The sequence below is a fragment of the Hemiscyllium ocellatum genome, chromosome 24 (assembly GCF_020745735.1).
Source record: "Hemiscyllium ocellatum isolate sHemOce1 chromosome 24, sHemOce1.pat.X.cur, whole genome shotgun sequence".
Lineage (NCBI taxonomy): Eukaryota > Metazoa > Chordata > Chondrichthyes > Orectolobiformes > Hemiscylliidae > Hemiscyllium > Hemiscyllium ocellatum.
The window spans coordinates 26,552,303-26,567,842 of record NC_083424.1 but is presented as its reverse complement, the minus strand read 5'-3'; the positions used below and the strand labels follow the sequence as shown (position 1 = coordinate 26,567,842).

The window sequence follows — 15,540 nt, the reverse complement described above, 5'->3', positions numbered from 1 at the left end:
CTGTAATTGTTATCATGTCTCAGATAAACAAAACAGCTGATGATGGAAATCAAACTTGCATTCCTGAATTTCTGTGGAATTATGTATGGTATTCTAACCTTGCACCAATGATTGTTACTTTTCATAATACACAAAATGGATTAAATTCTTATCAAGGTGAATACACTTGACAAAAGCTTAGATTTTGCACATACTTGCAAACTGCTTAGCTTGCAGTTATTTGCTTAGCATCGTATTCAGAATATCACGTTACTATACCTTTGTTGGAGGTTATAGTTTCAATTACCATGTCTCTCATCTCTCTACGACCAATGTGTTGATGCAAGATAGTAGATTTTTCTCCAGTTGTTTTACCCTCCAGCAAGAGCTTTGCTGAACTAAGTGATTTCTTTTCTTTACTTTCATCATCTGCCATATTGACAGCTACACAGGCAAGAAACAAAAAAAAGACAGTAAATTATTTTTATGCCAGTATATTTGTTTTTCGGTATTAAATCAATGTATATAACACTTGAAACAAAACATAAAACAAGTATTATTCTAAAATAGTGAATTTCCTTAAAATCTTGCATGAACACGGCACCCCATTCCATTCCAAAATGAGTCACAAGCACGCCTACGTAGAAGTTTGAAATACTTTAAATAAATGAAATGCACTAAATTAAATAATCACACAATCTAGAACTCCAACAGCTGAAAAGCTGATCTGCCAAAATAATGACTTGGAGGTACTGGTGTTGGACTGGAGTGGACAAAGTTAAAAATGACTTGAAGGATGGTCAACCTAAGGTTCGAGGTCAAATGTCCCGGACCACTGAAGTGCTCTCCGCACAACAGTCAGGAATGTCTCCTCGCAGTCGGAGAATACTTCAGCGGTCTGGGACACTTGACCTCGGACCTTCAGATGACCATCCTCCAAGGCGGACTTCAGAACACCATCAACACAACGTGGTCGAGCAGAGGCTGACAACCAAGTTCGGGACCCACGGGGATGGCCTCAACCAGGACCTTGCGTTCATGTCACACTACAGGTGACCCCACTGCACTACACACTCTCACGCACATGCACACACACTCCTACAGATCCATACACTCACACAGACCCTCTCGTACACATCCTCTCACAGACTTATACTGCTTTACACTCGCGCACATACACACACTCTCTCACAGACACTTCTACATCCTCCCACATTTGTGGAATGTGTGGGGGAGATTGTAGAAGTGTCTGTGAGAGAGTGTGTGTACGTGCATGAGTGTAAAGCAATATAAGTCTGTGAGAGGATGAGTGTGTGGATGTGTACGAGAGGGTCTGTGTGAGTGCATGGATCTGTAGGAGTGTGCGTGCATGTGCGTGAGAGTGTGTAGTGCAGTGGGGTCACCTGTAGTGTGACATGAACGCAAGGTCCTGGTTGAGGCCATCCCCGTGGGTCCCGAACTTGGTTATCAGCATCTGCTCGACCACATTGTGTTGATGGTGTCCTGAAGTCTGCCTTGGAGGATGGTCACCCTTAGGTCCAAGGTCAAATGTCCCGGATCGCTGAAGTATTCTCCGACTGCTAGGAAACACTCCTGAAGCGTTCTCCGTACAACAGTCAGTGGTCCGGGACATTTGACCTCGAACCTAAGGGTGACCATTCTCCAAGGCAGACTCTGAGACACGCAACAATGCAAAATGGCTGAGCAGAGGCTGATAGCCAAGTTCGGTACCCATGGCGAAGACCTCAACTGGCCAGGTGACAACACTGCATGCCTGCAGACACAGGCATGCATGCACAGAGACACTCATACCCCTCCCACATGCACACACAAGTTTGTGGGGTGAATTTGTTCTTGCAGAATTACGTTTTATTTTGCTCAAAAACTGCAAGAATCCATGTAAGATTTCATAAATCCCTTTTTTAGGGATAGAATCAGTCTGAACATTGGGGCACAGACAGCCTCACATAAGGCATCTCTCACCTTCAATGCATTATCTGGGCTGACAGGGTACCTTTGGTAAAGTTCACTTGAGAATGTAACTTTTAAAAAAAGTTCTGGGATTTACATATGAAAGAACTGAAACCAACATGATCATTCTAAAAGATGAGAGACTTAAACAATCCAGGTCTTTTTCAATACATAATTTCAGTTACATCACACTGTAAACTTTTGCTATAAATTCCGTGTCTTACGATCTTATACTCCACAACCACCTGAAGAAGGAACCGCGCTCCGAAAGCTAGTGCTTCCAAATAAACCTGTTGGACTATGACCTGGTATCGTGTGATTTTTATCTTTGTACACCCCAGTCCAACACTGGCACGTCCAAATCATGTTGGTTTCAGCTCTTTCATATAAAAATAAGTTCTGGGATTTACATAAGTTACATTTTCAAGTGATCTTTAACAATGGGTGCTATGTCAGCTCAGATAATGCATTGAATGTGTGAGGTGCTTGATGTTGGAGTATAAACCTATTGGAGTATAATCTGGTGTTGTGAGATTTTAAACATTGCCAAAATCAAATTACAGGTATCGCCTAATGTTAAGTAGATCCATCTCCCAGCATCACTAAAATTTACTTTTAAAATTATTATAGACCATGATACATTTTGTAACTTTGCTCCTTATACACTATTCTCCATTTTACTGAACTCGCCCTATGCCACTTGACTAAGATTTTGCAACCATGTTGACACCTTGAATATTTAGTATATTTTGAACCATGCTATGCCAAATATAAATAACAAGCTCTTATCTTACTCATTATATGATACTTTAAATTACATGTAATTAGCTCCACTTTTGCCATTACCACAGTGTCAGACAAGTCAAAGCATGCTGTCCAGACACAGCTCACATTTTGAAAAACAAATGTTTAGGTGAACAGCTGGACGTGTTTCGTTATCCAATTGTGCACAGTATGAACATTTCAAACACCTATTATGATTATCTAAAACCCAAAAGGCAATGTTAGGTAAGATAACAGTTGATAATACAATATTGCTGGGCCTACATTTCCTAGTTATTCACCATTAATACATACATTGTCAATATTGTACATCAACAAAAAGTAGTAAATTAAATTTTCAGCATCCACAGATAGCAGTTCTAGCACATAAAAACACTTAACATAGAACTTGAATGTAGAAAGAAATGTATTGCCAAATCTTTTTGTCATGCACTCCTCAGGACAAAGGCAAAAATACCAAATTTCAAATGATTGCAAACATTTCTACTGTAGAATAGAAGCTGAAAAGCTTCCTCTTCACTGCAATACACTATCATCTTTTCAATTTTACATCATCTTTTAAAAGAAAAAAAAACAGGAAATGAGAAACTTAGCTTGGATCTCAGATTACTTTATTTGAGAATTTAGCTCTCAATTTTCAGGTTTTCCATTGCTCAGCTTGTACCAACAAGAGCAAAAGGTGACCTATTTGCAAGACTTCAACCATGCAGCTTTGGAACCAGCTGCAGCACAAGCACTGTCTGCAGTAATAGACCTGGCATCTATTCAGCACTTCCACAAAAAGTGATATTATTGGAATACAGAACAAGGTCAGAAAATATATCTGCTGCTACTCCATTACGTCATTTTCCACAGAGCCTATCAAATGCACAACATACCAACCAGCTAAAATTGATGGAAATTATATCCCATACACTGTACAATGCTAGATTAGATTCCATACAGTGTGGAAACAGGCCCTTCAGCCCAACCAACTCGCTAAAGAGTAACTCATCCAGACCCATTTCCCTCTGACCTAACACTATAGGACAATTTAGCATGGCTATTTTGCCATAGTTGCACACTGTGGGAGGAAACCGGAGCACCCAGAGGGAACCCACACAGAAACGGGGGAGAATGTACAAAGATAGTTATCAGAGGCTAGAATTGAACTTGGGATCTGGTGCTGTGAGGCAGCATTGCTAACCACAGAGCCACTGTGCCGCCCAGTACCATGCTTAACAGATTTTCTAGGTTATTGCTTGCATTTGATCATTTTAAATACTTCCTTAAAATCAAGGCCCCATCACTGGAAAACTTAATAAATTTGCCATCACGAAAATGACAAATTGGATGCAGAAGAGACACATGAAACCATCAATGTTGCCAGCAAACTTGTTAGTTACTAGAGACTTGCATGCTTGACTCTAGCTTTTGAATGAACAAATAATAAACTATGCCTCTCACACCTCTTTTAATGACGACAGTGTACCTGTTGCCATTTTCCAGATAACAAACCACCCTTCTAGTGTCATCTGGCTGGTTGTGGATGGCTAGCTACTACACCAGCCTCCTGCATCTGTCTCTTCATATTGTCTTGTCAGATCCTATATGTTTCAAAACCTTAGGTGAAAATTCATTCAATTTCTGCTCTTTTCAAAGCAAAACACTGAATTGCTGTTCTATTAAGATAGACAAATATGTTTTGGTCTCTTCATTGCATTTGACAAATAATTCAGATTTATTTAAAATCTAATAGAAATTAGACTTCAGGTCCTGCAGAACTCTGAAGACCCTAATTAATGACTTTAATAAATTGTGGTAGAGGTTTGACATAAAATCCAAACCGATGACAAAGTTACTATATTACCTAAATACACTAATTCTCGATTGGAACAATTGAATTCCTTTTTCCTCCCCTTGAGAAAAAACCTTGGTTCACATTAGCCTATCTGAATATTTCAATTTAGGGTCTGCCTAAGGACAGGTTATTTTCCAATCTTTTAAAAAGGGGTCGGGATCACAAATCGGAAGAGCCTTTTATCCAACAGAATCCCCAGCAAAGTTTTCGAATCGGTTGTTTTTAAACAGATGAACAGTGAGAAATAACGACAGAGAGACGTGCATGATGGCACCAGCCTTAACCCCTACCCACCCACCAGTCATTAGAGCGGGATACTTCTCAATCTATTTACTGCAGCGGGCACAGGGTGGCTGGTGGCCCTCTCCCCTCGCCTCAGAGCCCCCGCTGCTGGCCTGGGGACTCACCGCAATACTCGAAACCCTCCGGATGGTGCGAGTGGTTCGCCAGCTCCAGACGTACGGCCACAAGTGAAACGCTCATATGTTAAACCCCACAGATCTACTCACCCGAGTTAAAAATAAAACTTTAAACAAAAGAAAAATCCTCATTGGGAGGGGGGGGGGGGGGTGATATTGAAACCAGCCGAACCGGAAAACGTCCCAGCGGACACCCAGACCGGGAGGATTTTTAAAATTGCGGAGTGGGGTTGGCGGGAGAGAAAGTAAAATAATCCCCGAAATTCCCTCAAAAATAACAGGCCGGGCCTCCCAAACCCACTTCCGCCAAATTGACCCCTCACCGCTGTCCCTTGACCAGCCACCTCCGTGACGCAGTTCCGGTTCCTTAACGGTAGCGTGCAATCCGTTTTCTAAATCTGTGGAGGATTTGAATTACCATATTCTTGATACCCCGTGATGAAAAAAAAATCAAAATTTGTGCTGGCAATCTGCATGGGATCGACGCCGAGGTGGCCATTGGTGTAAATATGATTGAATGGTTGGTGTCCGTTGGTCAGCATGGACGTGTGGGCCGAAGAGCCTGTTTATATCCTGTACGACTTGGAGCCTGTGGTGCAGCTTCTCGTGAGACAGTTGCGCAAACAACTAGGGGCAATAACCCACTAAAGTGTAGGACTTTTTCAAAGTGAAACTACTTCAGATTTCCAGCATCTGCAGTTGGTTTAGTGTCAGTGTATGAATATTAGTATAGTTGTATTTAATTCACTGCCTCTTTTTCTAATGATGTGAAGGTGTCGTTGTTGGACTGGAGTGGACAAAGTTAAAAATCAAAACACCAGGTTATAGTCCAAATACTTCCAAATAAATCTGTTCGATTATAACCTGGCGTGATTTTTAACCTTTTTCTCATGCTCACTTTTAAGTTGTGTTCTCATAGGATCTGTCTCAATTTTCTTGCTTACTTTAATCACTTCAAACCTGTCACTTGTCCAATGCTGATAAAAATGTGTGGACCTAAAACTTTAAGTGTTTCTGAACATTTGCTAGCAGACCTGCTGATTACTTTGATTTTATTTTGCATCTTTCACTGTAGCTACCTGGCTGATCTCACAGCACAAAATGACTACACAATGCTAAAACTTATAACTGATGTTAGAGTTGTCAGCCATTTTGTTAAAGCAAAATCCAAAATGCACACAACCAATCAACATATTTCTCCACTTTAATAGACAGTCCTTAAATCACACTTTACTTCCTTATATCATTTTTAAATCGGTTAGTTTTCTCATTAACTATTTTACTGCAGGACAAGTTGGCACAACTTTCATTGGACTCAGCCCAATTTACCTTTTGTACTTAAGGAAAATGGGGTTTGGAGGTCTGAGAAAAGCACTCTGCTCTTGAGGTAGGACGTGGTGAGATCAACAGTACATTGCTGGCACCAGGTTAATTATTGGTTACGTATACTGTCAAGGTAGTCTTCTGGTGAAGCATCATAGCCACAACCTTTCAGCCCCTTTCTGACTGCTTAATTGCAGAGCATACCGCTCATCCATTCTTAGTTTATGCTCTTTTATACATTCAGCATAGGGACAAGTGGGCAGAGGAGGATGTTGATGACTGGCAGTGTTCAGAGATAAGATTAACTAGATGATAATGGTTCCAAAGATGACTCATGGGACTCAATGTTCATTTGATTCTCCAGATGTTGCCAATTCTCCAGCATTTTGTTTTTATTCTATGGGTGATGAGATGAACTAGGTTACTTAGATTTCAAGAATTTCCATTCCTGACGAAGGGCTTACGCCCAAAACATCGACTGGCCTGCTTCTCGGATGCTGCCTAACCTGCTGTGCTTTTCCAGTGCCACTTTTTAACTCCAGCTCTCCAGCATTTGCAGTCATCACCTTTCTCCCAGTTCGTTGAATCCACAACCTTCTGACTGAGAGGAGTGTGTAATATAACTAAATAAAGATTGACAGCTATTGAAATTAATAAATGGCTACATATTAAGAAAAAGTGAAATAGCTTGATTTGTTGTGAGCATTTAACAAAATGGCTGACAAAACTTAGAACTGATGTTCAAATGATATAAAATTGGAATGATTAATTTAGCATTAGCGAGTTTTGAGAAGATTTGTAGTTCAGGTTGAGGTTTTGCATACTTGGTTGACTTGAACGAGTTGGACTGAAGTGTCTGTTTCCATGCTGTACATCTCCATGACTATAAGAAAGGGTATACTTATAGTGTTGGTATTTTTTTCCTCAGATGATTTGACATACTTTTGAAGGAGTTGAGAGATTTGACATGTTTGCATGTAATAGAATGTTTAGTGGATAGAGGGAAAGCCCCTTTATTGCCAACTGCCACAAAGTGGTGAAGCTGGAGTGTCAGGAGTTGACTTTCTTCCACAGAAGACTTTGGTGATGAAACTCTGATGCTTTTTGCAGAAAATGTCACCTCAGCTTCTGTCTGGGAGCCTTTTAGCTCCATAACTTATGGCTAACCTTATTTCATGATAATAGCACCTGTCCATTTTATTTGTAGTTCATCACCAACGTGATTCAATACTGCACATTATAACATTATTGTAATATCATGGCTTTGCCAGAAGAGGTCAATATGGGACTATTATTGACTACTTCAACATAATTTAAAGCTTGGTTAATGAAAATGTTGTTTGTTCCTCATAAAATACATTCGATCAATTATAGAATTATTCCCATTAATTCTTACCTTTAACCAAACCAGACTCCCCACTTGGGTTGTTTTTTTTCTATCTTTTCATTGAGGTTTCTCTTTTTCTTGTTTGACCAGGCTGGTAAATCTGTTGTGCAGGAACTCCATGTTTGAAGTGATGATGTCACATGGTTAAATATTACATTTACATAGTGATGTCATAATATGGTAAAATTATTGCATGTTGATTGGCTAAAATTTTTCCCTGCATGAAAATGTGCCAAAATATACCAGAGATTTTGAATGAATCACAGGCTGTGTGTTATGAACAATTGACTGAAATATAGCAGGAGGTATCTTGGCATTTAGTCAGGGAAAGATCATGTTAAACAGAGTTGATTTTTATGGGGGCTGTTCTCAAAAAAAGTAATCTCGCTGAAAAAAATACTGTTGTTCCTCAATAAATTTATCCTCAAACATTTTGCTAACTTGTATTCTATTTTCTCAAACACTCTCCACATTTCTATTTCTCATTAACCGGGCAATAGAGTCATAGAGAAACAGACTCTTCAGTCCAACCCATCCATGCCAACCAGATATTCCAACCCAATCTAGTCCCACCTACCAGCACCTGGCCCATATCCCTCCAAACCCTTCCTAGTCATATACCCATCCAAATGCCTCTTAAATATTGCAATTGTACCAGCCTCCACCACTTCCTCTGGCAACTCATTCCATTCATTCACCACCCTGTGTGAAAACATTGTCACTTAGGTCTCATATCTTTCCCCTCTCACCAAAGCTATAGGGAAGGCTGAACAGGCTGGGGCTGTTTTCCCTGGAGTGTCAGAGGGTGAGGTTTACAAAATTGAGGGGCATGGAGAGGATAAATAGACAAAGTCTTTTCCCTCGGGTCAGGGAGTCCAGAACTAGAGGGCATAGGTTTAAAGTGAGAGCGGACAGATATAAAAAAGACCTAAGGGGCAACTTTTTCACGCAGAGGGTGGTACATGTATGGAATGAGCTGCCAGAGGAAGTGGTGAAGGCTGGTACAATTGCAATATTTAAGAGGTATTTGGATGGGTATGAGTAGGAAGGGTTTGGAGGAATAGGGGCCAGATGCTGGCAGGTGGGACTAGATTGGGTTGGGATATCTGGTCGGCATAGACGGGTTGGACCGAAGGGTCTGTTTCTATGCTGTACATCTCTAGGACTCCATCTAACCTTGCTAATCAATCTCCTATGGGGAACCTTGTTGAACACCTTACTGAAGACCACATAGATCACATTTACCGCTATGTCCTCATCAATCCTCTTTGTTACTTCTTCAAAAAACCTCAATCAGGTCAGTTTAAAAAAAACCCTGTGACCATTTAACAAAAAAGTGAAATCCCACTGTCTCTGAAGTGATCAAGGAAGACTCAGAGACCCTGAAAAACATTACTCATCATTTAAGTTAATGAAAATTTACCACTTCTAACCACAATGTCTTCCCCTAAAAGTTCCCTTTTTAAAAAAAAAATTGATATACAGTTTCTCTCTCAGCAGCCTATTCTATTGGGTAATAGTTCTGCAAAAAGGAAAGTTTCTTGGCATTGAACGTAACTCCTTTTAATGTGCATATTCTCCAGTCCTAAGCTCCCCAATGAATTCAAATGACTGGTAAACCTTAACTGCAGTCTTTCATCACTTTAAAAACTGTACCATATCCTCCGTAAACCTGTATTTCTTAGCATAAATAACCCCAATATTTCCAACTTATCTCAGTAATCTTGCCTTGTCCCTTCTCCAGGAATCAAAGTACATTCTCAAGTACAATGCTTTTCCTTTTATACTCATTATACAGTGTATTGTAAAATCTCTTGTAACTCACTGCATAATTTCTTTTAATAGGTTGTCCCCATTCATTCCAATTCTTTATTGATCTGTAGTCTAATGTAATATCCAGCCCTGGATTAGTGGTGCTGGAAGAGCACAGCAGTTCAGGCAGCATATCCAGCCCCCCACCCCAAACATGCACACATTGAAGGGTGAATGCCTGCATGTTGAGCCTAGTAAAACTTAAATAATTTGGTCTTGATCACCATAAATTTGCTTTAAATTACTTATGCCATGAATATTTTTAATGTCTGCAAATCAAATGATTTGTCATATCTTCATTCTCATCATTTATTACAATGTTGAACCGAGTCAATTTGTATTTATAGAATGATGACAAAGGATTAGACTGAAAAGCATCAGCATATCAAATTTCTAATAATCCATACAAAAACAGTCCAGAGACTTTCCTGACAACAGCAAATGTCATACTAGTCAGAAGACCTCAGGTTCAATTCCCACAATGTGGTGATTATAATTGATTATAGACAAGGCAAACCTGTATTTTTCAGCACTAACCATTAACTAGGAGGCAGCATGGTGGCTCAGTGGTTAGCACTGCTGCCTCATAGCACTAGGGACCCTGGTTCAAATCCCGCCTCAAGCAACAGTCTGTGTTGCGTTTGCACATTCTCCTTGTGTCTACGTGGTTTTCCTCTGGGTGCTCCGATTTCCTCCCACAATCCAAAGATGTGCAGGTCAGGTGAATTGGCCATGCTAAATTGCCCATAGTGTTAGGTGCACTAGTCAGGGTTAAATATAGGATAGGGGAATGGGTCTGGGTGGGTTATTCTTTGAAGGGTTGGTGTGGACTTGTTGGGCCAAACGGCCCATTTCCATACTATAGGGAATCTAATTTCCTGGAAAACAGAGACTTTTGGAAGTTTGGTGAAGTCAGAATCCAAATAGATTGTTCAGTCTCCTATTCTAAAATCTCCTGCCAACACTTATACCTGAATTTCCATAGAACAACGACTCTCACCCATGGACCTTTACCTAGTAAGCATTTTAAAAAATCCCAGGGCTACTGTGTTATTCAAACAATCAGTGCCTTATTCTGATTACTTGGCTACACTCAATCTTGGATCATGATTTGGCTATTAAGCCCCTCAAGCCTGTTCTACCACTAATCTTTAGTTAAAATGTTATTCAACATCTTTGTCCAACAAGAAGCTGCTTGTGTGCTTTCTAATTCTGCACAATTATCTAATTTTAAATTTAAACCAACCCCCACCCCCACAAATAGGGAAGGCAATGGTCTAGTGATATTATCACTAGACTATTAATCCAGAGACCTAGATAATGTTCTGGAGACCCAGGTTCTAATCCCACCATGGCAGATGGTGGAATTTGAATTCAATTACTGCCACTCTCTGCAACTGGATCCTCAGTTTCCTGACCCACAGGCCACAATCAGTGAAGATTGGGGACAATATTTCATCCTCACTAACACTCAATACCAGAACCCCCTACTGTACTCAATGTATACCCATGAATGTGTCACCAAATACCACTTACAAGTTTGCTGATACCACCATAGTCAGTCGAATCTCAGATGACAGTGAAATAGACTACAGACTGGAGGTGGAAGACCTGGAAAAATGGTGCACTGCGGACAACCTAGCCCTCAATGTCGGCAAAACCAAGAAACTCATTATTGACTTTCGGCAGGATGTTACTCATGCCACCCCTGTGTTTTTGTTTTTGCTGCTGTTTACCTATTTATTTACTTATCTATGCTACTTAACTCTGATCTGCCTGTATTGCTCGCAAGACAAAGCTTTTCACTGTGCCTTGGCACACATGACAATAAATACAATTCAATTCAAAAAAACATGGAATTAAAGAATCTACTGAGGGCCATGAAATCATTGCAGATTGTCAGAAAAACCCGTCTGGTTCACTAATGTCCTTCAGGGAAGGAAATCGGCCATATTTACCTGGTCTGGCCTCTACATAGGACTCCAGATCCAGAGTAATGTGGTTGACTCTCAGTTACCCTCTGAATTGCTGGCCTAGCAAGCCAATTGTGCCCATCACTACAAAGTCTCAAAGAAATGAAACCAGACAGATCACCTCACCTCGACCTAGGCATCAGAAAAGACAACAGCAGAAACAGCTCTATTGACCCTGCAGAGTCCTCCTCATTAACATCTGGGGCTACTGCCAAAATTGGAAGAGAAAAGCAACAGCCTGACATGGTCATACCTTACAGACAATGTCCCAGACACCATTGTCATCATACCTAGGTATATCCTGTCACACTGGCAGGACAGACCAAGCAGAGGTGACAGCACAGTCATTTATATTTGGGAGAGAGTTGCCCTGGGAGTCCTCAACATGGAATCCAGATTCCATGAAGTCTCATGGCTTCAGGTTATACATGGGCAAGGAAACCTCCATGTTGAACACTTAGAGGAAACACTGAGGGTGGCAAGGGCAAAAAATGCACTCTGGGTGGGGGATTTCAATGTCGACCACCAACAAGGTTGGCTCAGCAGCAATACCACTGATCGAGCTGGATGGGTCCTAAAGAACAAAACTGCTAGACTGGGTCTGCAGCAGGTGGTGAGGCAAGCAACATGAGGATAAACATACCTTATCTTCACCAATCTGCCAGCTGCATCTGTTCACGATAGTATCGGTAAGAGTGAACATCCCACAATCCATATGGAGACAAAGTACCATCTTCACGTTGAGAATAATCTCCGTCGTGTTGTTTTTCACTATCACCATGGTAAATGGAGCAGACTTCAAACAGATCTAGCATCAAGACCAGGCATCTAGGAGGTACTGTGGGCCATCAGCAGCAGAATTCTACTCCAGCACATTATGTAACCTCATGGCCTGGCATATCCCTCACTCAACCATTACCATCAAGCCTTGGTTCAATGGAGAATGCAGGAGGGCATACCTGAAGATCAAGTGTCAACTAGGTGAAGCCACCAAACTGGACCATTTGCACACCAAACAGCTTAGTGGCAAGTGATAGAGCTAAGTGATCCCACAACCAAAGCATCAGATCAGAATTCTGCAGTCCTACCACATCCAGTCATGAATGATGGTAGACAATTAAACAACTCACTGGAGGAGCCAGCTCCACAAATATCCCATCCTCAATGATGGAAGAGCCCAGCATATCAGTGCAAAAGATAAGATTGAAGCTTTCGCAGCAACCTTCAGCCAGAAGTGATGAGTGGAAGATCCATCTGTGCCTCCTCCAGTGGTTCCCAGCATCATAGCTACCAGTCTTCAGCCAATTCGAGTCACTCCACACAATATCAAAAAACAATTGGAGACACAGGATGCTGCAAAGGCTATGGGTACTGGCAGCATTCCGGTAATATCCCTGAAAATTTGTGCTCCAGAACTTGCCACTCTCCAAGCTGTTCCAGTAGAGTTACAACGCTGGCATCTACCCAACAATGTGAAAAATTGCTCAAGTATATCCTGTACCTAAAAGAAAAGGGCAAATCCAACCTGGCCAATTACCACCCTATCAGTCTAATCGATCATCAGTAAAGTAATGGAAGGTGTAATCAACAATGTTATTTAGCAACAACTACTCAGTTCGGTTCCGCCAGAGCCACTCAGCTCCTGACCTCATTACAGCCTTAGTTTAAACATGGACAAAAGAGCTGAATTCCAGAGGTGAGGTGAGAATGACAGCCCTTGACATCAAGGTTGCATTTGACTGAGTGTGGCATCAAAGAGCCAGAGCAAAACTAGAATCAGAAGCCATCAGGGTCAAACTTTGATGGTTAGAGGCATTCCTGACACACAGGAAGATGTCATGGTTGTTGGAAGTCAGGTCATTTCAGCTCCAGGACATCTCTCCAGGAGTTCCACAGGGTAGTAACCAAGGCCTAACTATCTTTAGCTGCTTCCTGAATGATCTTCCCTCCACCATAAGGTCATAAGCAGAGACACTGGCCAATGATTGCACCATTCATGACTCCACAGACACTGAAGCAGTCCATGTCCAAATGCAACAAGATCTGGACAGTATCCAGATTGGGCTGACAAGTGGCAAATAACATTCACACCACACAAATGCCAAACTATGACCATCAATGATAAGAGAAAATCTAACTATCGCCCCTTGAATTTTAGTGGTGTTACCACCGAATCCCACACTATCAACATCATGGCAATCATTATTGATGAGAAGCTCAACTGGACTCACCACATAAAGTGGCTACAAGAACAGGTCAGAGGCCAGGAATAATGCAGTGAGTAACTCATCTCTTGACTCCACCATCTACAAGGCCCAAGCCAGAGTGTGATGGAATACTTGCCTGGATGAGTGCAGCCCCAACAACACTAAAAAAGCTTGACACCATCCAGGACAAAGCAGCCCGCTTGTTTGGCTCAATCCATAAGCATCCACTCCTTTCACCTCAGACGCTCAAGCAGTACATACTATCTACAAGAAATTCAAAGATCCTCAGACAGCAACTTCCAAACCAACAACCACTTCCATCTAGGAGGACAAGGGCAGCAGGTATATGGGATCACCACTTTCAAGTTCCCCTCCAAGCCACTCACTATCCTGACTTGGAAATATATCACCATTTCTTCATGGTCACTGGGTCAAAATCCTGGAATTCCCTCCCTAGTGGCATCCTGGGTCAATCCACAGCAGGGAGACTGCAGTGGTTTACGGTAGCTCACCACCACCTTCTCAAGGGCAACTAGGGATGGGCAATAAATGCTAGCTAGCCAGCAACATCCACATCCCAGAAATAAAAAACTACTTTAGCTGTAACTACTTCATCAAATTTCTTTAACATTTCAACAATCTCAGTTCAAATCATCTATGATTATCATGTTTGGAGTAGACAGATGGTCAGATAGAAAGGAAGGAAACCAGAAAGAGCTTCAGATCCTAATTGTTTTCCAGTGGTCCTTTCTGCATAATTAGTTTCAAATGATGATTTCATTGACTCAACATTACTATTCTATGAAATGGCATTTGAATAGGATAGTGAATGATTACTGGATCTGGAAAGATCATCTACTTATTTTTAGATATATTTAGTCAGAATTGGGCAGCACGGTGGCACAGTGGTTAGCACTGCTGCCTCACAGCGCCTGTAGACCCGGGTTCAATTCCCGATTCAGGCAACTGACTGTGTGGAGTTTGCACATTCTCCCTGTGTCTGCGTGGGTTTCCTCCGGTTTCCTCCCACAGTCACAAAGATGTGCGGGTCAGGTGGATTGGCCATGCTAAATTGCCCGTAGTAAGGGGTAAATGTAGGGGTATGGGTGGGTTGTGCTTCGGCGGGTCGGTGTGGACTTGTTGGGCCGAAGGGCCTGTTTCCACACTGTAAGTCTAATCTAAAAAAAAATGTAAGAGCACTCCTTGCTCTTGAAGTTTAACAATTAAAGAATTAATGGGGGTAGAGGTTATGGAAGTAAAGCCTCAGTCTGATGGTTTCACAATCTTAACTAATCACTGATTGTCAAAAAATGTTTAATAATAAGTCTCTCCTGCAAAAAAAAACCTTTAATATTCTCATTTTTGATTGTGACTCCCTAATTTAGTGTAATATTCTGGGTGTGAAGCATAAACACCCTCTCTTGCAAAACAAAATGCAAATTAATCTAATGAGGTAGTGAGAACAGAATTTTTTAACATCCTTTTTTGTAGGTTGATTTTTGTGCCAGATTCTGCAGCTGATGTTTCAGTACTCAATTATTTTTGTAGCAAGAGCTTATTCAAAATCAACCTGCTTTGACAAGCAACTGTTTACAAGGTTTTTCATCTACAGTGTCAACAACGACTAGAACAAACCAATAACAGGAAATTGGTTTAAGGAAACTGACAACCAGGAAAAGATTTGGAAATGGACTGCAATCTGCTATCTATGTATCTTTTCAATTGCTGATACTTGGAGCCTATCTAGAGTAAATGACCTTTGGAGTTCCTAAAGATTTCCCTCATATTTCTAATATATGGTTATCTATTTAGAATTAGCTAGCACAAAGTCAATTAAAAACACAGG

General features: G+C 41.2%; 1 protein-coding gene across 1 annotated transcript in view; it reads right to left on the bottom strand.

Moving 5' to 3' along the window:
- Window positions 1–5,302, bottom strand: part of brap (BRCA1 associated protein) — a 38,903-nt gene extending 33,601 nt beyond the window's left edge. Inside the window, exons 1-2 of the mRNA XM_060843970.1 lie at window positions 4,981–5,302; window positions 259–423 (exon numbers count right to left, since the gene is read on the bottom strand). Of these exons, the coding sequence (XP_060699953.1) occupies window positions 259–423; window positions 4,981–5,056 (241 nt within the window). The 5' untranslated portion in view covers window positions 5,057–5,302. The remainder of the gene's footprint in view (window positions 1–258; window positions 424–4,980) is intronic.
- Between the last annotated feature and the right edge of the window lie 10,238 nt (window positions 5,303–15,540).